This window comes from Brienomyrus brachyistius, chromosome 10, assembly GCF_023856365.1.
Source record: "Brienomyrus brachyistius isolate T26 chromosome 10, BBRACH_0.4, whole genome shotgun sequence".
Classification (NCBI taxonomy): Eukaryota; Metazoa; Chordata; class Actinopteri; order Osteoglossiformes; family Mormyridae; genus Brienomyrus; species Brienomyrus brachyistius.
In genome coordinates, this window is record NC_064542.1 from 8331655 (window position 1) to 8355636 (window position 23982).

The 23982-nt window shown below is 38.7% G+C and overlaps 1 protein-coding gene across 6 annotated transcripts; it reads left to right on the forward strand.

Moving 5' to 3' along the window:
- Positions 1–455: 455 nt before the first annotated feature.
- tnip1 (TNFAIP3 interacting protein 1) lies at positions 456–23868 on the forward strand. Of its 6 annotated transcripts, none has more exons than XM_049029108.1 (18): positions 456–586; positions 9055–9223; positions 9994–10137; positions 10433–10518; positions 10713–10778; positions 12456–12647; positions 13763–13857; positions 14165–14306; positions 15240–15353; positions 15480–15545; positions 16278–16409; positions 16877–17005; positions 18669–18800; positions 20631–20756; positions 21552–21632; positions 21977–22162; positions 22277–22361; positions 22762–23868. In XM_049029108.1, exons 2-18 carry the CDS (start codon positions 9079–9081, stop codon positions 22824–22826), a joined length of 1986 nt encoding a protein of 661 aa, XP_048885065.1. In that variant the 5' UTR covers positions 456–586; positions 9055–9078; the 3' UTR covers positions 22827–23868. The 6 variants fall into 6 exon arrangements, with proteins under 6 accessions (XP_048885065.1, XP_048885064.1, XP_048885066.1 ...); XM_049029107.1 differs by lacking the exon at positions 456–586 and adding an exon at positions 4096–4227; XM_049029109.1 differs by lacking the exon at positions 456–586 and adding an exon at positions 4096–4227 and having other exon boundaries at positions 22765–23868.
- Positions 23869–23982: the final 114 nt, after the last annotated feature.

Here is a 23982-nt window from a genome sequence, read left to right on the forward strand (position 1 = left end):
AGAGAGAGAGAGAGAGACAGAGAGAGAGAAAAGCAACAGGGCAAGGAAATCCCCTACAGTGCATCAATCCAAGGCCCCGTCTTCAATGTCTGTCATAACTGCAGCTTCCTGTTCAAAAGCACAACATAAACAAAACAGAAAGTATTCTAACAGGTTTTTTGCACAGGTTCTGCATATATACATACCAGTCTACACTTGCAACTATAATAAGTAACTAGCTAGGAAAGGAAATACACCCATTAAAAAACATTAAACAAACCCAAAGAGCAAACTTATGATTCATTTTTGATTGTGCATAAGCAATGCAAACAGTTAGCATAGCATTTTCAACTTACTGCAAACTGCTTATCATGCATTATGAAGAAACATTCAGAAGAAATGCAACCCTGTATGATTCAGTTTTACAGACAATATTCGTCGAGGAAGAGTGCTGGACTGGTACCAAGCCCATTTTCTCAGGCCGAAAATATCTAGGCTTTCTTCTGTGGGAATTCCCCAGTCTGTATAAAGGCATTGCTAAATAGCTCCCCCCCAAACGCTTGACTTTCTGTATAAAATACGTTGTGTGTAGGGACATAATATATAGGTGAGTTAGTATGCTTGTATTTCTATGCATTTCATACTACTTGGTTCAATTTGCATGCTTTATTGGTTGTTTAATCTTGCTAAAGCATTGTTTTGCTTGTTTGAAATGTTGTACGTCCTCCCTACTTGCTGTTTCACTTATTGTAATCTTTCCTCTGTGTTGTGTTCATTAAATGTCTTGTAGGGGCTGCTTTATGAAAAAATAAGAAAATATCCTATCAAATGACTGATTTGTAGTCCATTCTGGCTGACATTTTCCATTTAAAACTAGCTTTCTACTTTCTTTTGTTCTTGAACTGAGACTTTAGATGAGCTGTGAAAAAAAATGTTAACCTAGAATCTTAAAGACATTATTCTTCACCTGTCCATTATTCTACTTACCATATATACCCATATCTAAATGCTATTGAAAATGAGTAATTGCCATAAAAGGAAAGGAATGTGAAAGTATAATCTTAAAGGGTGCTGATTTCATTGCCCATGGATTGCACTGCATTGCTAACCTAACAGTCATTGCATATCCAGTAAGCCAACCAACTTTCTCTGCCATCAAGTATAAATTTCTCTAAAGATTATGAAAATGATCAGAAAAACAACTGAAATTATTGAAATACTTTTGCCATATGATACAAATTAAGTATAATTATTAGATATTTATATATATTTTATTCTCTCTAAGCTTTTATTATTTTAAGCATTACGCTAATATTGTTAAAGTAGTATAGAGTGCATGAATAATTACTAGTTATTGCATGTATGATAATTTTGCTTTGGTATCACAAGATGTCAGTATTGGGGAGATGTTTAAAAATGATAGAAAGAGTTTTTTTGAGAGGCATCAAAAGCTCGCATACCAAAGAGAATAAGTATGTCTACTCTTGACGCTTTGTAAATGAACTTTTTGAGTACATATGACACAATGGAACATCGATGGCTACAATTTAATATAATAGATAAAAATAGAAGGAAGAAGAATTCTGAAATATAATGACCATCACTACCTATACCACAGCAATTTAATATATAACTAATCCTGTTCCTTCGGTATTATGCTCAGTCACATACTTCTTTCCAAAGATCAATTACTAGGTGCAAAATCAGATCAGGCATAGAATATAAATACTTCTAGAGGAAGTATGACAGTTTCTATGTAACAACAGGAAGTAGAAATAAGAAGCAGGAGATCCCCAGGCTCTTTTTGTGGAACTTAAGAAATACCTTTATTATTTTGGTGCTAGTAATCCAAATTTGCAAAAAAATGTTCAGGAAGTGCAGTTTCTCTGTGTATTTTATACCTGTGTGTGTGTGTGTGTGTGTGTATATATATATATATATATATATATATATATATATATATATGTGTGTGAATATTACACCTCTCTTGTCTTTTATATTATATTCTAAAATGTAAATATTTAGGGTAATGTTTTCCTAATAACACTGGATGATGTTTGATAGACTCTGTCCTGCCTCCTACCTGCGGCATGTTTTCAGGGAAGACGGTAATATGGTAGCTTAAGAAATTAAGTGAATTTAAAGCAAAGGAAAAAAAACTGGGCAGAAATGCCTGTATTCTGACAACAAGCTCATAATTCTTCAATAAGTATCCAATGTTGATTAATTATTCTGACTTAACATGTCTAAATGATGCCGAGTAGAGGTCAGTCAATATACTGGTTCAGTGTTATAGTACCAGTTAATGATGAAATAAATTATAATGTGGTTTGTCAAAAACAGCTTATATTAAGATATGAAAAAACTGAGTAGACCCAGTAAAATGGCACCGCCAACAAGCCTTCCAGCAACAAGGCATACAACAAAAACAATGATTTATCTAGGAGAATACTCAGTGATAGTGTTAGGGAATTGACTCCAAATGATTTTGCCTTTACATGCAGTAGCAAAACGCCACATTATTTAGTTTGAAGCCAAACTGCTAGCCTTCTTCTGAACAGTCAAAGTCAACGTTACAAAGACGAATTCCTTTTAGTCAAACAAAAATACCAGCCCACTATATTATTCAGCAAACGAACAATCACAGTACATGCACAGAACACTGCCAATAAATCTTTAAAACTTTTCAGTATTGCTAGGCCATGGTGAGATAATCTCATCTATGCATAGATTACTAAGTAATCATTATTTATGTTTAATAAAGAACATACTTAAAATTATTAGCTTGTGAAATGTAAGGGATTAACATAGTTTATACTGAATAAGAAGTTACAAAAGATGGAGAGACAGATGGTTAAAAATCCATACGCTCAAAGAATGTAAAGACAGCCAAAATGTAGAGAGGGATGTCCAATTCCTATTATCCTTGCTCTTCTAAAATCACAAAATAATCCAGTGTGATATGATGTTGTTCTCACACAGCATTTGGCTTTTCTCTAAGTGCAGGCTTACATCTGACCATTGTCATCGATTCCCCATGCATAGCCTAACGGTCATTTTCAGTTCCACAAAGTTCACTGCCCTTATGAAGTTTCATCACTCAATTTACTCTTAGTCATTCTATTGAATAGGTTGGCTCTCTAAACGATCCCTTGGTATTGGGAAATATCATGTGAAAAATGTAGCTTTTTAAATGTTGCTCTTTAATATTTTTTGCCATTTGTTTTCACGGTGTACTGCATATTACATTGATTTATTTGTTTTTCAAAATGTTTTTGATACGTAATATGGTTAAAAAAATATACAAATATATAAAAATGTTTTTTTTCTATATTTTTTATAGAAAATAAATCATATTTTGTATTTTTGAATATTCCCGTTATTCAGTTGAGTAGGATGGTGAACAACTGAACAGGCATTTGCTTACTCTCCAATGATAATCAAGGACATAGTTGACACATTTGTTTGATACGTTAAAACAGATTGCCTTACGTCATTATGCTATTACCGAAAATGACATAAATTCAGAGAACTGTATTCATACGATTATGTTAATCAAACGAAATTCACAAAGCTGACGTGTGGTAAACAAAACACAGAAGTGTCAGGCCGAAATCTATCAATGTATGCTGTCCAATGACATAATCCATACATAAGCAAAGTTCGTTATTAATTTGTTTAAGCGGAATCGTTTTCCCAGTGTTTTCCGCAAACTTGTTTCACGATCCGGATTACATAAAAAAAGATATTTCTATTTTACTGTGCATGATGTTCATAAAAAAACGAGCATATGTAATTGATAACCATCACTATCTCCCAGCCTGTATTGAGCCCTTTGTTCCTTTTTAATACCACGCAGTTTGCTTTCCAGTTCTGTAAACTCATTAGCTGATTCGCGAAACGTCGTGCAAATCCAGCAGGCAGCAAATACTTGCGGACAGGTCTCTTTTTTATGCTCCGCTTAAAACGTGCGTTTTAGAGAGAGTGAATTATAATTCCGAACCGTTTCGTTAATAAGGAGCATTGGCGCGTCTTTAAGGCGCGAGCGGCGTTCTCACTGCGCCGACGAAAATAGGCCGCCGTCCCCTTTAAGAGCGCGAGGGGAGGGTAAAGCGCGCCTGTCAACCACAAGCATTGGCTCGCGCGCCTGTCAACCACAAGTGTTTATGTATTGGTGGAATTTCCCATGTTACAACACGGGGCGCCACTTCCGCAATCTCCCGGACAACCCAGCTCGCCTACCTGTCTGTGAGTACGCGACAGCCTTTATCCTTTTAAACATGTACTGCTTATTTTTTCCCTCTCATCCGTGAGCCGTCTTAGCGAACGACGATATTTTATAAATTAATAATGTGTACTGTTTCGTTAGCGAGCTGAGGGACGCCAGCCATTAGCCTGGGTAATATTAGCTTGCAGAGCTCGTTAGCTAGCTAGTCTTGGTGTGTGCTTGAACTGACTGAAAATGTGCTGTGTTGTTGTCTGTTTCCATTTTCGTTTCTTGTGCGTGTAGTTAATGCACAGCCGTATTGAGTATTACAACTGCATCAGTCAGTTTGTAAACCGGCTTCAGTTTAACTAATATAGCAGTGGCTTCCGTAAAACAATACCTTAAGGAGTCGGGTTGGTGTCTGTCACCGAGGCGTTTTTGTTTTATGGTGGTGGTAGTGGTTGTTGATGGTGTTTGTGTCTATTTCGGTTGTAGGCTATGTGTGGAGGCTGTAGTGTTACCAACCAGCCGTTTTAAAGCTGTGTTATAACTGAATGTTGGGCTGTTGAGACAAAAAGCGACACGTCAGATATTTTCAGCACTCTGGTTTGTTCCCTTAATCTAGATTTTGGAGTAATATTATTTACGTATATCGAATAATATTTATTACGAGTATGGAATAGTATTCTTGTTTAGTATGGAATAGTATACAGTAGAATAGTCTTACTTTTGGTGCAGTGCAAGCTAAGACCCTGGGTTCAGAGCTAGATTAGATTTTAACCTTTCTGAGCTTTTAGTTGAATTGTCCCCAAACGAGCTTGATGGGCCGAATGACCTCCACTTTTGTAAATTTTGTGTGTTTCTATGTTCTTATGACTGCTTGGTTATTTAAACGTAATAATTCAAACCTTAACACTATTTTGGCATATGTATTGTAAATGTCTGTCCATATAGCTTCAACACTAAGGTCCGACATTGGAAAACATCTAATTTGTGTAAGGAAATGAAATATCGGGTTTACCTGAATATCATCTATACTACAAGGTTTATCTGGTGAAAGTGAATATATGTTAGTATTCTGCCCCTGTGACCAGCCAGCATGTAGCTAAGCTAAAATGGATTTTAACTGATTTTGTCTAATTGTTAAGATTTACAGGATCATTTTGTAATCACATTTAAAGTTCACGGCTGTGCACTACTCACTTTAATATCATTGAGTGGTGGCGTTTGCATTCATGTTCTAAACAATGCTATCGATAGACTGGAAACTCTGAATTTTGATGATTAGTAGTTATTCCATAATGGGGAGTATGATTTCATATTTTACAGCAATGACAAAGGTCTAAACAGTTAGTGATATTAGTGTGTCAAGTATCCATAGTCAAATAAGGCCAAAAATAACCTTGCTGAAATCCCCATAAATATCGTCATTCAAATAGTGTTCTTTGAATTGTAAATTACCGTCCATCCATATTCCAAGCACTTATTCTGGTCTGGATAATCAGGATTGTAAATTCCTATGAATGGAAATTCAGAGAAGTTGGACATGATGAGGATGTGGTAGGAACCAACACAGTCACAGCTTCACCACTGTACGTGCATTAATCATTTCCCATCATGATTAAGACATTGTTTTTTCTTTTTTTCCCCCCCCCCAAAGTGTTTCAAATTGTAAACTAATATTGTTAGAGATTTGTACAGTTTGGGAGAAAGTTAAAACATAAACATATTGATTATTATGCTGGAAGGCGCTTCATTTCTACTTAACTTTTTTTTTTTTTCCCAAAACTTTTCTAAGTATTTGGTTTGCATCTGTATGTATAATGAGTTCGCTAATTGGTCATTGTATTGTATTGTATTGTGCAGATTAGTGGCCTCAGATTAAAGCCATATCTTCATGTAAGGCAGTATTATGAGTACAGATGAAGCTAAATGTGCAGTTTATTTTTAGGATATCTGGTAGTGCCTATGTATGTATGGGGCAGAAGTGTAATTCTTACTCTGTGTCCCAATTACTTACTTTTTTTTTCTTTAGCATTATCATGGACTGTTCAAGTGAATGTCCTAGATACTCTTGGTGCAAAAAAATCAAGGACAAAAGAGCAGACTATACGTATAAGTTTATCCATCCACCTTCTACCCACTTATCCTAGTCAGTATCAAGAGTGAACTTGGGGCGTATGTCAGGAAGTAGAGGTTGTAAGGCTGGGATACGCACTGCACAGGATGCAGATCTATCACAGGGCAATTTAGTGACATCCTTTAGCATGCATGTCTTTAGGTTGGGGGAGGAGACTCGGATGACACAGGGAAAACGTGCAAACTCTGGACTAACGGTTTCATGGGGAGATTTAAAGCCCTGAACCTAGAGGTGTGAAGTCCCAGGGCTAACCACGCAGTCACCATGCTACCAGCATCATAAGCGGTGCCCTTGTCAGTGTTTTTGTGTGATTTTTCATGAACTGTCTTACTGCTCTTGCTTTTCGCGAAAGACTTTTGATTCCTGGGTAAGCTGTTTGTTAAAATGGGTTCATCAAAGGGTTAGAATTTGATACATACTCTCTTGGTAGCCAGTTAAATTGTCCCAGGGACTGAATATTAACCTGATTAATTTGAGACTTTTTTTTGTGTCATTGGGGTCCATTTCGTAAAACGTTCAGTAACACAGGGTAATTCCAAATGTCAAATGTAGTAATGAAACAAGTACACACTGCACTTTTTTCAAACGTGTAAATTACTTTCAGTTGTAATTTTAGTAGATTAGTTTTCAGGAATTCATTTTGCTAATATCTATTTTGTAAGGTGAAGACAGTTCTCCCTTGCTCACAACTTTGTTGGTGTAACATGTCATACAGATTTTTTTTGTTTTGGTAAACTCTAGGGCATAATAATTGCTTTATGTTCCCAATAACAATGCTTTTTATTAGTTTGTGTGTAGCCTTTAAGGAGAATTTCTAACACCTGAATATGTTTTTGTAATGTGACTTCACATGGCAGTGGAGTTTTAGAACATATGCCGCCTAAGTTACTATGGAGTTTCTGGGTTCGACTGCGACTGTGTAATCATGTTTAATTCCAAATATAATTCAGCACAACCTGATTGTCTGTGTTTTGTCTTTCTGCCGTCTAATCATTTGTTTGTATTTACTTGACTATCATTTGGAGCACAAACACTTATTTCCAGTCTCTCAGTACAAAAGTAGTTAAAAAATAGGTATTTTACTTATGTTCATGGCAGAGAAATTATCATGGTATAGATAGAATAATGCTGTTAAAGAATCCATTTTCGAGTTTTTCATCTATGTATTAACTGTCATAGTTTGTATGATGCCTGTTATTTTAAAGTTAATTGTCCTATTAACCCTAACTGCTGTCCATTAGGGGAAGTTGTCCTGTGATCCACCTTTTGTTCCCAAAAAGAACCGTATCAAAATAGGAACATGTGTAAGCAAGAAAATTCCCCAACACATTTACTTCACAGAGGGAATTAAAAGGTTATGTCACTGAGTGGCGAGTGAAACAGAAACCGTAGATCTGTGTGTGAGCTTCCCTTTAATTAAACCTTGACTGAAGGTGTTGGTCAGTGCAACAGAGTCATGGCACACCAGTGGGGTGTTTTAGTTGGTAGTTTTAAATTATATAAGATTATATCAGATTGTTCTTTATGGGCTGGGGATGCTGGCAGCTTTCTGGATTTGATTTCACTTCTGGCAGTTTTTTTCCTGCTAGCTGTTGCGTAATTCAATCTCCCATCGTTACGTTTGTATGTTCGTAGCCACGTATAATCATGGAAGGAATGATTTTCCAGGTTTGGTTCTATGATACTTTTTTCTAGAAGGGAGGGTTTTATTATTTATGTGAGAACTCCTTTAGCCTGGCATGTCTGTTATTGTCATTCCTTCATTGTTCTGTGGGGAGTGGTTGATTAAATCTGGGTGTTGACGTGTCACGCGGAGCTGCAGCTTGATACAGACTAAGAGAATGAATGAACTGTTCTGGCCCTTCCAAGCTTTTTTTAAAGAGCAAAAATGTCTTCAGTTCTGAAAATTGTCCAATAAGTTCTTACATTTCTGTACAGTTTTACGGATACTAGGATACTAGAGTGTATTGATTTCATTTTTATTCTGCTAAATACGTTAAGTAATGGTTTGCGTAGGAAACTTTGTGAGCCACAGTCTTGGATTTGCATTCATATAGCAGATGTTTTTTAAAATCGGGGTTAACTGGTCTCTGAAGTAATTGGGGTTAGGGTCTTTTTGAAGGGCCCAGCAGTGAAATCACTCTGCAAGTCCTGGAATCTGGGATTTGAACTGACAATATTCTGATCATTGGCACAGAGTCCTGATCAACGACATACCACCCCCCACATATTTCGGATATTTCATTTTTGTGCAGTCCTTGTCTGGAAAATCCAGAATGTCATAACAGCTTTGCCTACAGCTACGAAGTTGCATAACACCTATTCTTTCATTATTAGGCATAGACGTCTCTGCCATACTTGATCAATTTAAACACCTTTAACATGACTAATAGTATCTCATGAATGATGCACTTTGGATTCTATGTTTACATCCACAGCAAAAAAAGGGAGACTTGGGTTTATATTTACGTGGACGATGAAACTGAAGTTTTACTAAGTTCCTAACCTAACATTTGAAAACATTTGGAATTGAATTTTCTTTAAAACAGATTAACATCTTGCGATCTCTGCTCCACCATAATGTAGTATTCCCCCCCCCCCCCCCCCATTTTGAACAGCACTGCACAACAGAGCAGAGCTTTCACTTTCAGGTTAATGGAAAGATGCCTCTGAATTGAGTACCTGCCTTACATTTCTTCCTTTTCTCTTTTCTTGGTGCAATGTGCAGTGCTTGGTAAGTGAAGCTGTCTGGATGGAAGGAAAGGGCCCCTATCGGATCTACGACCCAGGTGGGAATGAGGCCCAGGCCAAGGACGAGGGCAGCAATATTAGCTACCAGCAGCTACTGGAGGAGAACAGTGTGCTGAGGGAGAGGATGAAGGGCCTGAAAAGCCTAGGTACCACAGTCCTGCTCATTTCCTAAGCTGGTTCCTCAAATAGGAGCAGTGATATTCATGCATATTATGGCTGTCTTTGTCACAAGGTGAAAAGGTTAAGGGCTTAGAAAATAGATGATGTATGTAGTCAGAAATCCAGCTTTACAGCTTTGTGAATAATAGACTGAATTTATACTTAGTGCTAAATCATGTAACACGAACCCTGCCGCCTTTGCTACATGTTGTGCTTGTAATTTGCATTCTTTTCACCAATCTGTGGTAATAGTGTGTGTGTGTGGTATGTTCAACAAAGAATTGCCCATGTGCCTTGAACATTTAGAGAGCTGAATTTATCACTGAAGCTGAAAGCTTAAGCTAGCTATCTATTATCTGTCTTTTTTTGGAGATGGGAGGTATTGAACATTAAAGCTGTATTACAGATTAGTGGAATGGGATGATCATAAAACGTTAACAAGGTATTGTGCCCCTTAAATGGTTTGTGCTCATTTTAAAACAATGGTTCAGAGTGGCCAAGGGTCATTTGTTTATTCATTCGGGTGCTTCGGACAGCAGGATTGAGAGAGGTAGCTTATTGACTGCTTGCTTACAAATAAGAATGTTGACACTCGTTTTGTCTTGATTTGTAGAATTGTGGCTACATGTTAGCAAAGTGTTTCTGGTGCAAAATGCAATTATTTTAATTTTATCTATTTAAAATATGCTGGAGTAACTTTTGATATTTTCCTCATTAGAATGTCAGTATTCCACTCTGTTTTGCTTATTAATTCCAGGGGACCTTCTGGAAGAATCTCAGACAGAGGCGTCAAAACTTCGTCAAAGAGTGGAGGAGCTAGTGAGAGACAATGAAGCTCTGAGGTCTTCCACATCCAGCTTTTCTTCAAGCATGGGTCTCCCAGCTCAGGCAGAAGCCCAGGGTATGTGATATTACTATCAAGGAGCTATTTTGCAGATGTTAAACAAAATAGTCTGTGCTGATAATCTTTATTAGTTTTTGTATTTAAAAAGGGAGCTACATGTAATAATGTATATATGTGGTTCAAATTCTATTCAAATTCTATACATCCTTCAAAAGTTTAATTTTACACCTTTAGTTTGTGGATTTTTTTTCAAGTATATTTTGATTGCTTAATAAGCCCTTATAATACATTTGTTTGGTTAAATAAAATTTAATGAAGGGGTAACGGTTGCTTTAACTTTTTATCGCTTCAGCTCATGGTAATCATGGGCCATCAAATATTTCGCTGATAGAAAGTCAAAAATCGCCGACAGAGAGGATCTCGCGCCCCGATTCCAGTGTAAGTGTTTGTTGTGCATTGTAATAGGTTACATAGAACTGATGTTGGTCTTCTGTGAGTGTGAAACTGATTTACACCAATGAAAACAAAACATAAATGTCTTTATATGTATGTATACATTTTGAAATGAACTTTGAAAGTGGAAATACTTAAAACTGCAGGCATGAAGCTTTTAACTAGAGTTTTAATTGCAGGAAGGCTCGTCTGAGTTTGAAGTTGTAAATTTGGAAGAAAAACATTGTGCTGCTGAGGACACGGCTGTGAGTTGTCAATTACGGTTTCCATAGTATTTGATTTAGTCTTTGAGCTGAAAGACACTTGCATGAAACATCAGGTCCTCTTGTGACTTGAGGCGATAACATCATTGTGTGAATCCTTATTTTTAGCCAGTGTGATAGCTGCTGCCTTATGGTTACCCTTGTGCTAATTAGTATCGCTTTGGTGGAAACGTCTTAAGCTGTTAAGATTCACCTTAGTACATACATCAGCTAAGTTGAGCAAGCATGAATCAGTGTAGTGAGATACGCTGTTGTGTTTATCAAGCATATGAAATTTTGTCGTATTACTTATCCTAAATGTTCAGACATCACCCTAAGTTCTATCCTTTCTTTCTGGAATAGCTGTTCACCCTATTTCTCCAGTGCATTTCCCCTCTTTGGGTCCATAAATATAATGATCATTGACATGCACCTTCATAGACACGCGTGCCTACTTTGCTGTGTTTACTGTACGCGCTTCGAGGAGAAAGGTGACAGGCCTGGAGGAGAGTGCTGTCTTCTTTTTTCTGCCCACAGCTCTCGACATTCTAATGGTACCCAGATACCAGGTGTCGGTGTGTAGCGGGGAAGGAGAGTAGCCCAACGATCTGCCCCAGTCTATTGAACTTGGGCAAACTTTTACATTTTCTAACCTGTATCCCCAATAGTATGCGCCTTACCTTGACTGATAGGGCACCGGGGAGGTCCCCTGTTCGTCATTTTGAACAGAAGCAACACTGCACATTAAAGTCTAAAGGCTTAGGTTTTTTTCCTCTCATAATGGAAGGTATTGAGATGATCGTGAGAATCTTTCAGCTTATGGGTTTCGATTTCTGTCAGTGTGCTTCTTGTCAGCTGTTGATTAAAACATTTTAGCCAGTATGCTACTCTGCAGACTCAATAGAGCTAGTTACCTGGTGGGAGGTAGGACTTCTGTCCTTGCTGTGAATTTTTTTTTGAGGCGGTATTGGAAGATCAAACCATATTGGAATTGGTAGACTACTAACGTCCAGAAACAGGACAGCAAGGACCACTGGCACATAGGACAGAAGTGCCAATCGAGCCATATGAAACCCAATGTAAATCGGAGGAAAATATTAATTTGACAAAAGGCCCAGTAAGCCTCAGGTTAATAGTGTTGCCTCATACCTCCAGGGTTGAGATTCCACTTCTGCACTGTGTGTAGTTTGCATGTTCTTCACGTGTTGTGTGAGTCCCTCTGGTTTTCTCGTGCAGCCCTAAGCCAGTTAGGTTAATTGACCTCTCTAATTGCCTGTTGTGTGCGTGATTCTGTGCATTTGTGTGCAACACTGGTGTCTTGTGCAGGGTGTACTCGTGCCTTGTGGCTTGCACCTTCTGGGTAAGGCTATCTGTAACTCTGGATGAGATCTGTCAATAGATCAAGTAGCCCTACTATGCATGCTTATCATGACTACTCTATCAGCTGCTGCAAAATTATGCAACTTGTGAATAATTTATTATCCTGTAGGCACACTTCACACAAAGTCAATTTTATATTAGAGAGTGTCATGTAAAATGGCACCGAGCAATTATTCGGATTAGATAATTGAATTTGTATCAAGTTTTAGTGATTAGGCCTTGTTATAATGGAGGGGTACGTGTGCAACCTTCTGCATTTGGGATATGCTGTTTACCCTGCTGTTTACACTGTTTGTACAGGCCATGATGCAGCCACCACAAGATGCTCTGGAGCTCGCCAGCCAGCTGCAGAAGCTGGAGAGCTCCTTCAGTGTTTTTACCCAAGAGTCCAACCCCAACCAACTGCTGGCCCACCTCGGCCGCATGGCGTTGGAGTTCAATCGCCTCTCCTCCAAAGTGCAGAAGAATGAGCAGAGGACCTCCCTCCTGCAGGTGAGAGCCGGGTCCCTGCTGCATGGGATCTGGAATTGGATCCCGAAATAATTTTGTGTGGTAGACACAATAGCCGCACGGTCTAGTTAGCTTAAAAGTCGTCATTCGTCAGTGTTGTACAGTGTTTAATTTGGGTGAGTCTTGTTTAGCTGGAACTGGTGGATTTTTTTTTTTTCTTCAGTAATTGTACCATAAAATACTTTATTGGGCTGAATATTAGACACTGTTTTCTTAAGTTACATCAGAAACCTGATGTTGTCCCGAGGTTATATTCTAGGACTAGAATTTGAATGTACACTTTCAGCAGTAGTTTAAATTATCTGCCTGCTGATCGTAAACTTCAAATGTCGTTTTAGCAGTATGACGCTGTATGAGCGGTGATCACCGTTTCGGCACATCGCATGTGCGGAGTCCCTGGGGCAAACGTGTTAGTTTTTTCTGGTGCCATCCGCTGTCCACGATTGGCTGACATAATTTGATGCCGTGGGATTGGTCAGCAAAATTAATTATGCAGTTACCACCATGCTTTAAATACCATAAATTTTAATGTGTATTTGTGTATTTATGTTAATGCTAAACATCTCAGCTGCGTATTGTTTGCCGTGGAATGCGTGTGTTTTGTTAGTTGGTAACTGCGTGTCCTGCAAATTGCTGACTTTTCTGTCTGCTGCTGCTAGTATTAAACCAGCACTAATAAATAATTTATTACTCTGGTAATAAAGAGTAACTTTAATTTTAAAACAGCTGTCCTCTCCTTTATTAAAGTTCAGCCACTTGTCACAGTGTTTATTTTTACTCTTTATGTTGGTTTGCTGCAACAAAAACATTCTGTGTCCTATAGGATTGTGAAGTTAGTCAAAATGACAATCTACCCCCCCCCAGTATGTATGTGTGTTTGTTTATTGGAATGTTTGCTGTTTACTCCACCTATTCAGATGTGATTGCCAGATGCTGCTCTTTAATTGTGACATGGTTAATTTCTCATATATGCTCTTGTCAAAAAAAAAATCTTTATAAAGTTAAGATTTCATATTCCAGAAACTTTTTCCATCAAAATAATGTGCGTCTGCGCAGGTTGTTTTATCTAATATTTGTGCCAAAACGGTATTTTGCAGACTCTGTGTGAACAGCTGAGACATGAAAACAATGAACTTCGGAAGAAAATGGAAGATGACCTGCAGTATAGAAATCAGGACTTGGAACAGCTCAGGTAAATGCCAGTTTATACTCTTTCTTTTTGTGTGTTGCTGAAAGGAATTTGTCCAAAAGAGAATTCAATCTAACTTTCCTGTTTCTTGTCCTAAATGTCTTGAAATTTCCCATATTATGGGGTGTGGCATGGTTTCTACGTGGGTGTCAGAGGGTCTTTTTGTGGGATAGTTATCGCCCCCTCCCCTGGAAGGTCTGCAGCGTTTCACTTGCATAATTGCAATCAGACTGTGATGTTCAGGGTATTTTTGCAATATAAACATTATGAAATAGTTTTTACTTTTGATTTCACTGTCTTATTATTGCAGGCAGGAAAACCAGAAGCTGAAGAAGTTGGTCACTGGAACGGTCACTAGTGAACCAATGGCAAGTCAGCAACAGGGAGGCAAACAGGAGGCGGTTAAACCAGAACCTGCCGGAACCAAGATGGAGATGACCATTGCTCAGCAGGTAAGCTGGAGGGTTTTTGACTCTGATTGCCAAGACGGGTATATAATTAAGCCATGCGTCAGAAACGGACACTGGCAGCCAAAATGGAGGCTGTACACGTATTATTGGATGCCAGCTTTCCAGCAAGTTAGTTTGCCAAATGTATGACCTTCTAGTGCCACCATGGTCAGCCACAAATGAAATGATCAGGAAGTAGAAACATCTGGTAGTGAGATGCTGTGAAAGTGGTTGGCCACACAAGCTCACAGAAATAAACCTGGTCACCCATCATCAATTCACAACTTAATTGGCAGCAAATCCTACCAGCAATGATCCAGCATCTAATGGAATAGAGGCTGTTGTATCAGGAAACGGCCAAATTCATATTAATACCTTTTGATTTCAGCATGAGGTATTGGATAAGCTGGTGTCTGCATAGTTTTGTCCATATAATGTGTGTGTGTGTGTGTGTGTGTGTGTGTGTGTGTGTCTGTGAGGCTGTGACTGCATAACATGCAACCAATGTCACACAATTTACATAACAGCAATTAATAATGCTCTTTTAAAGTTTTTATTGTAATGGGTGGAAATCAACACATTTAAATATTTCTGCTTCATTTGTTTTTGATCAGTCCCTCGAATCACAAACAGCAATTCCATTGATCGGTAGTTTTTTATGGTGACATTGATGCAAGTGCTAGTTTAAATACTAAGATGAAGGATTATTCTTTTGTAATGCTGAAACCTGCATATTTTATTTAATAAATGACTACGTTAAAGCTATGTTTCAAACAAGATGGTAAATTATATTTGTTATTTTGTAGTGTTTGAATAAGAGTATTTGTTTTTTAGGGTTGAAAAAAATGGGTTCTGATTTTGATTAGAAAACATTTCAATAAATTTTGTGAGTCATGTCAAGATGCTTTGGAACCAGTCTACAAAGTGAATGTTTAGTGTTGTTTTCCATTTCCTCAGAGTGGCAAAGCTGTAGAGAAGGCCCCACCCAAGACCTGCGACCCAGAAGTATATGAGAAGAAGATCAAGCTGCTGGAAAAACAGAGAAAGGATGTAAGGGACCCCCCCCCCCATTCAAAAATGCATGTTTTGTCTCCCAGATTTATGTGAATGTGCTTGTTACCATCGTTCGGTCATCAAAGACCTTTTTTCTCTTTGAAAATCTTTTCTTTGTTGCAGGTTCTTGAGGTGAACAAGCAATGGGACATACAGTGGAATTCGATGAAGCTCCAATATGAACAAAAGGTAAAAATGTAACCACGTTGGTTAATTTGTTTTGTGTTTCTCGTGTTAGTACATCGCATTTTATTTCCTCTAAACTAACGGCACATCTTGCTTGCCGCATTATTGGTTTGGACAAGGTTGTTTACGTGGCACTGACCTTTTATATGTTTAGCTGGTTCGTTTAGGTTATTGGTTAATGACGCTAGCAACTAGCAGTCAAAGCTGAGGGGACGATCTTTCTGGTACATTTTGTTCACGCCCTGAAGCCTGTACCTGCTACAAGAGGAAATGGTACAATCCACCAGATCGCAAAGAGTGCAGACATGACAACCACAGGCCTTGCCACAGGTCCATGTCATGCCTTGTGCAGAATTTCCCTTATCTCTGCAGTACCCTCGGTCTTCCTGCTGTGGTTCAGTCGGGGCTGTCCAGAGCTGTATGGCATTGTAAATGTGGCAGTAATGTTCTATAATTGATTCGGTTAAAAAAAAAAAGAAGCTCCTTTCTGAACATCCTTTTGCGTCATTCAGCTGAGCATGTACGTGTAACCCCAGTGTGCAAATACCCTTATGATTGCCTTTTTACCTGGGTGCGAGTCATTAACTCATGTGCATGTAAAACACCCGAATAAACTTTCAGAAAGTAAAATGAGGCTTAGGAAGATGTACTTTTTTTTTTTTTTTGCCTGTCTGTGTGCCCTGCTCGTATTCGTCAGTAAGTGATTGTTTTAGCATGTAATGCACTCCATTCCAGATCACAGAGCTAAGGCAACGTCTGGCTGAGTCCCAGAAAAGCGTCGCGGAGTTGGAGGCGGATCGGGAGCAGAGGCAGCGTGACTACGACAAGAAGCTGCTTCTGGCCAAATCCAAGATCGAAAATGTGCAGGTCTGTCTGGTGCACTAGGCTGAGAACATCTCATTCTGTTTATACAAGCAAGATGGCCGTACAGCTCTATGGATATTGCAATGTATGTTTTCGTGCTTAATTTAGCCTTTTCAGAAAACTGGGAATCACTTTCAATGTCCTCTTCCAAATAATTTAATGAAATTTCTTTTAAGCCACCTCTTTGTATATATTTTCAGTTTTTGGTTTAGTTAATTACTGCTGTGTACATGTGGAGATCAGGATCTTGGGTACTTTTCCTGTGGTTGGACTAAGATTCCTTGTCTTTTTAGCTTTTCTTTTAATAGCAAGAAGAAAAACCCTGTTTTACTATTGTGATGACTTTGGTTTTTCCCAGCTACTCTTTTGACTTAACATGGAGTGATTACAGGATAATGCCTTTCAATGTTAAGACTGCTTTGGACTGGCGTGTTTGCCGGTGTGTCACGCGGACCGTGTCTTTGTTTAAGGGGGAGAAGGAGTGTCTGACCTCTGAAACCTGTGAGCTGAAGCACAAGGTGCGATATCTCCAGGATCAGCTGATGCCTTTGAGTAAGCAGAGAGAGTACCAAGACAAAGAGATTCAGCGCCTTAACCGGGTATGCCTTCTCCGAGCCCATATCTCCTTGGTGCACCAGCTATTTTCACCCAGGCAATTTAAAGGAATAAATAAATGTACCTCTGTTATCTTTGCATTATCGTGTTATTCAGATTTAGAGTTCTATGAGGGAATATTTAATTTGTTGTGAAAGGCGCTATATACAGGTCAACCAGAGTTGCCCCAAGGCACCTTACAGGAGTGTGTTGTAAGACATCACAACGTCATTAAGACCAGTGTTGGGTAATTCAGGTCCAGAGAGTAAAGTACAGACTGGGATTTTATTTCAACCAATCAGTTGAGCATAAAGTGTCAGAGTATTCAACTGGTTGGTTGAAAGAAAGTCACGGTCTGGACTTTACTCTCTGGACCAGCTCATATTAAGACAGAATAATACAAAAACATAGAAAAGGGAAGACAATGAAAAGAAAGCCAGAAGACAACAGAGGAGAAGAACCAAAAACTCCCAAGTAGAGAGAAAAAATAACCTCTGGGGGTGCAAGGTCAACTGACTGCCCTACCACCCCCTCCACCTAACATTATAGAAAAAGAGTGTGGGCTGGCTTGCTAAAAGCAGGGTGTGAACTGTGGTCAAGGTCGAAGCCAAAGACCATCATTGAGTCATTTTTCCACGCTGGACTGTTTAGGGTGACAGATTGAAGTCTATACCCACAACCAGGACTCAGAACATGCGTTGATACATTAATCGACAAAACATAGTGGATAAAAAATGGCTTGTATAGCAACAACTGCAGCCATAGTTATGTGTTGTGTGATTTGAGTGGATGATGTGGCTTCTAATCTTGAAGTAATTCTGTCAGGTAGGAAGGTGCTAGACCTTTAAGTGCCTTATATACAAGATCTGGATCTTGGGTACTTTGAAGTCAGTCCTGAACCTAACAGGAAGCCAGTGCAGGGAACTAAGAGCAGGGGTTATGCGTTCAAACTTCCTGCTCCTGGCAACAATTTGAGATGCTGCATTTTGAATACGCTGCAAGGTGTTTTGATGTGCAGTGTGTGCTCTCAGATAACACAGCGTTACAGTAGTCTAACCTACTGCATGCAAAGGCATGTATTAGTCTCTGTCTCTTAGCAAGGAATCGTCATAGTTTGGCAATGATGTAGTTGTAGGAAACACTTGCTCATAAAAAGGTTTCAGTCATCCAGGTCTTTACTATGTTAAAGCACTTATCTAAAGTGACAATAGATGCTCTGTCATTAGGCGTAACTGAAATGGATGGTTTTGGCGTCATTGGCATAGGAGTGATAATTAACATTTTCTCATTATGTTACCTAATGGCAGCATGTAAAGAAAAGTATCAAGGACCTAGACCTGATATCTGTGGAACTCCAGTGACATCGACAGTGGAGTAGAGTTATTCAACACTTGAGCATATTGATATTGATTAGTCAAATATGATTTAAACGACTTCAACACCATTCCACACAACCCGGCATCAAATTCCAGTCTATGTAATCCAGTAAAATTGCCAAGCATGTCAAAGGCTGCACTAAGAAGGAGTAAGGAATACTGTTTGTGTCCAAAGCCAGAGCAGATTTAATTTGTGGTGCTCTAGTCACTAAGCATAATGGAACAATAAATTCTAAGCATGCACCGTTAGTGACTGTCTTCTTGTGGGGCGGGGGTTGATGCTCTGCCACAGGCTCTGGAGGAGGCCCTCAACCTGCACCCCCCGAATTCCACGCAGCAGCCATTTTTTGGGAATCAGGCCGAGGGTGCTTCAAACGTGCGGCGTCAGGACCTGCTAACCCAGATCACAGTGTTGACAGAGCAGGTATTTATGACACCGACAAACCAGGTCCTCAGTCAGCTTTCCTTTTCACACGTACGCTGCGTAAGAGTTTCTGTCGAATCATCCTTTTAACAAGCCTGGTGAACTGATTTTCTTTCTGACAGAAAACTGCTGAGCATTCTTACCATCCTCGTGTCATTCACAGCACTTACGATCATGTGTCTATTTTTACAATCTTTCCAGTGGTACCTTAACTATCCTTGACATCAGCTCTATTTAAAATTGCTTCCTATTCCCCGAACAGCCCACCATATAGTACATCTGCCATATTCTAGTGCTGTCAAATTGTCAGCAGAAAATTACTATATACTGCACTATAAAATGCTCACAGTTCAACTCAAATAGTACTGTATAGACAATGTATACTGTGATGCTGTCCTTAATGGATATTTGTTGTCAACTGATCACCCGGAATACAATGGAGAGGATGCCTGTCTCTGTCTAACTTTGTATCTAAATGTGCATGTTTTACTTATTATACTAGTGATCTCTACAGACGAATAGGCATTTCAATTTAAAATACATTTTAAAATGTTTCATTTATGAATGAATGTTACATTTTTATAGTTCTTTTTAAGACCACAAAAGCACTTTACTGAACGAATGGGGAGCCACTTCAAGCACCACTACTGTGTAGCACCTACCTGGAGGATGTGGTGTCTGACACTCACCGCAAAGTAGCCAAGGTGGTGAAGGGGCAGGAGAGGATTCACCAATTGGATATATGAGATGATGAGGCCAATTTTGAAAGGGCCACAGCGAGCAATTTTCGCTGTGACTTCAGGGTTCCATACCACCTGTAGTTTTTTTTTTTTAAATAAATGACTGACATATTTTATATTCAGCTTATTATTCATTCTGTTTTCTTTATGTTGTTGGTGTATTTTACTGTTCTATCAGTGGTTGCTAGGATATCAGCATGGAACATTATTTGAATGTAGTATTCAAAACTCTTGTTTCACTTACAAGCTATATGGTGAACTATATGGACTCTTCTATATCGGGATTAGTGAGTGACTTAACAAATGAACAGTTTTGAATGCAGCTGTATGTGATTTACTGGATATCATCAGATTTTTTTCTATATGATTATCGTGACCAAAAAACTTCACAATAACAATATCGCCATATAAATAGAAAATGTGAACAGAATAATAATCCCATTGGTCAAATTCATCTTTAATTTTGTTGTGTGCTTTATGTCTTTGGCAAATGAATTAATTCAATTGAGGCTAGTCTTTGGCTAGGTATATAGACCGCAATGTATATATATATATATATATAATGTGTATATTATTTATAATAATATAATAATAATTTATTATTTATTAATTTGCCCAGTCTGAATTTCCTGACGAAAGCACCTCCCCCAGGAGACTAACTTGCAGAGGCTATTTCTGCTTTGCTCCTGTCCCACAGACTCTGTCATCTCAAATAGCTTATTGGATGTTTTCAACAACATATCCAAGCTCGACATAAAACTAAGACTGTCAGCTATGTTATCAACTGCTCTCTCTCTGGTGCTGGAGTAATTTTATTGGGAAACCAAAATGCTCCCAAACCACCAATTTTTATTTATTTTATTTTTTTTAGGACTGACCGACTAATCAGCATTAGCTGTAACACAGCCACAATTACCATAGTGTTTTCTGTGTTGCACATTTACTTGTCAATTTAGGTTCTGCTCATGTCAATACATATTCATTGTACTTCCCCAAAAATGATGTACTGCATGGTACACAATGAATTTATACACCATTACAGCTCTGTACAGTTTGGCATCTGCAGCTTTTCCCTCTTTGTGGGCCTCAGGTGAAGATCTTTGAGGAGGACTTCCAGAAGGAGCGCAGTGACCGAGAGCGCATGAATGAGGAGAAGGAGGACCTGAGACGGCAGGTGGACAGGCTTCAGGTTCAGATCACCAATCTAACCAATCAGGTTGGTACTGCTACTGCAGTTCATTGTTGGTCTCAAGTTAAATTGAGTTACTGGAAGAAACATCATACGCTTCGAGTTGTTTCAAAATGAGAAGAACTTAGGGCATCATATCATTCTATTCCAAAGTTACTAAGCATTTCCATTAGCTATAACTGTAATTTGTGGTTTGGTATCTCTAATAATTTGTTTCAGTGAGTATGAAATAGTGTTTTAAAAGGCTATGAAGGTTGGCATGGCCTAACTGTGAATTAAACGTACAGATTGAGAACCAGGGAAAATATCTTAGACCCTCATAGCTTGAAATGCTCATTGGCTATGTGCCTGTTTTCATGTTTGAGTCTCGGGGTTAAAATTCTGCCCCAATGATCCCTCCTATCAATGCAACACATGCTCAGGTGAAAGAAATGGAAATTTTGGCCTGTAAAATTCCAGTTTTACTTCACTTTCATTTCACATTACAAGGTGTCTGTTTAATCTCCTTAAATATTTTCATTTAAAGCAATTTTTTAAATATATTTACAGTGTTGTATTTCTCTGTTCTTTTCTGATGAATGTATCGGCCATTGATTTTTATTTTTATGTTAAGCGCTGGAATTTCAACACTAGACAGTAGTGTTGCGATGAGAGTTTGCGTTTCTGTGAAAAATGGTACCTTTTTCGTGTAGTATACTCTTGAGAGTGCATATTTCTTGAAGTGTTGCCCACAATCATTTTGCCCCCCTGTGCACCATGTTGTCAGAGCTGCTGTTTTGAAGTGTGTTTTGTCCCTGTTCTGCTGTGTATCTCCATCTGTAGCTGCACCAAGCTCAGAGTGAGTGTCAGAGGGAACGCACAGAGCGGTGTAAACTAGAAAGACTGCACATGCAACTTAAACAGGTACGCATGTCGACCGATGTTTCATACAGATTTAAACACGAATTATAAGAACTCTGCTGTGCTGGTTTGTTGCCACGATGGCCTTTCGTGGTAAATGTCCAGCCCAGTCTGTTGACGTGTTTAGTGGGCGTGCTGCAGTGTTTGATTTATCCATCAGTGCCTCCTTGTGGTTGGTTGCTTGGTTGCTCAGTGCCGTTTTAAACATTCATATTAATGCAGCTAAAGTAAAGACTGTACAGTTGCATTGCACAATACTGAGAGTGTTCCTGCATGCTGGTAAGTTAGTAGTGTGTAATGCTTCCTGGTGATTTTGGTGTAATTATTTTTTATTTGTTTTTGTGCAGGGCCAGCATGAAAGACACACTTCTGATCCTACATCTAGTTCCGCCAATGGCCCCATGAGCCCCGCTTACTGCGGCCCGTTTGTGCAGCCTGCCCACCAAGGTTTTGAGGGCTGGCCTGTTCAGTTTCAGTCCAGGATGCCCAACCTCAGCACTCAGCTCAGCCGGGATTTCCAAGCCTTCCAGCCGGTAAGAGAAACCCTCTTCATCTCCGCAAAATGCTGCCTTTAGGTGGCTTTTTCTTGCCTGATTTTGTATTTATTTTATTTATTTATTTTTTGCTTGTGCTTCTTCCAACATCAGGGCTTTCCCTGGCAGCCGCCCTGTCCGCAGCAGCGTGGTACGAGAGGCCCTGGGGAGGCAGCACGCCCACCCCCAGAGAATGCAGGTAAGCTGCTCCTGGTCTTTGACATTTCAATAAGCAGTTTGAAACAGGGTAGTAGTACTCGTAAGTATCCAAGAGCAGTAATGGAAGGGCTGATCTAGTAGAAGGAAGGACGTGGGCTGTTATTTTCTAGAGGACAAATGAGGTACCGATTCACTGACTCAACACTAGTGTTGTCTACTTTCCACTAGAGGTGAGAGTTCGGTCTCAGCTTGCACATGACCCTTGTAGCTGCTATCTGATGCTAATAGTGTAACATTAGTAAGAGTGGTGGTTCAGGACATGGACCCGGAACCAGGAGATTGGCGACTCTTGCAGAGGATGACTAGACAGACAGGAACAGGAAGCAACTGTTCTGGTGGATCATGATCGGTTTGCTGACAAAACAAGTGTCTGTTTACAGCAGATCCAACAGCAGCTGGGCTTGGAAAAAGGGATCGACAGAATATTGACCCTGGAAAGCACTAAAAGATTGTTCAGCCACAAAATGGTGATTGATTAGTAGCAAAGGGTGGTTCATAAATCAGTAGGCAAGGTGTGATTTTAATCTGTAATTTTCCTACTGTATAAATATTGTATCGTAATGTTTATGCCTACATTTTATAAGCCCCTTTGTGAGATTGTTGTATGATATAGATTTCTCATTTCTTTATAATTTTATTATTATTATTAGTATTATTGTGTGATACTTATTCTTTGCTATGTATTACAAATTAAACAGTGACATGATATTAAATAGGCAACATATCTTCAAATGTGTAATGAAAAGTACTGCAAAGATGTACTATGTAACTGCAGTTGATATGTTACTTATAACGTAATCTGGGAGGAATATTCAGATATAATGTACCAAAATGCTCATAGAAATGTGTGGAGGAGAGTTGAATCAATTAGCAGCTACTCGGTAGTAAAACTATCAGCTTGATGATTTACAGGTTTCTATCCTTGGTTAGATTCAGTGTAGCTTGATTTACGTTCAATTCAGTTCCAACATTTAAAAAGCAGAGTTTTATAGCTACAGATGTTCAGTCAATATTTTGAAATTAACCTTTTTTTAAAACAGACCATTTGATGGTTACATATACCAAAAATGTGGCTGGTAATACATAATATATAAATTGTTTTATAATTACATTACCTGTATCTAAACATTGTACATGTTATAATATTCGTTATATGTTTTTTGTCAGTGTCTCCTTCAATGCCTTGAATTACATTGATAAATTTGTTTATTAAAAAAAGTATTCGATTAGATTCTTAAATGTCCTTAGGAAATCCATTAAGCTGTACGAAACCGTGCCTGGTTTGGTTCATGCCTGGACCTTTCTCTTTGGAGGGCCAATTATGAGTGGAAGTATATAATATATATTATTGGACAATCTCCATTGTGAGTAAGTTAATTAAATACTGGCTACCTTGGAATCATTTAATGTGTTCCCAGTGGAAAACGGTCATCTAATGTGAACATTTTTGTGTTTCATTTAATATAATAAACATATTCTCACCCGCATTTTGATTGTTTAATAGTTTTTCGCATGCATTGCTAATTATTTGTTTCGTTTAAAACTTCATCTGAAGGTTTTGCAACTAACCGTGGGCTTGACATTTTGACACTTTGAAACGT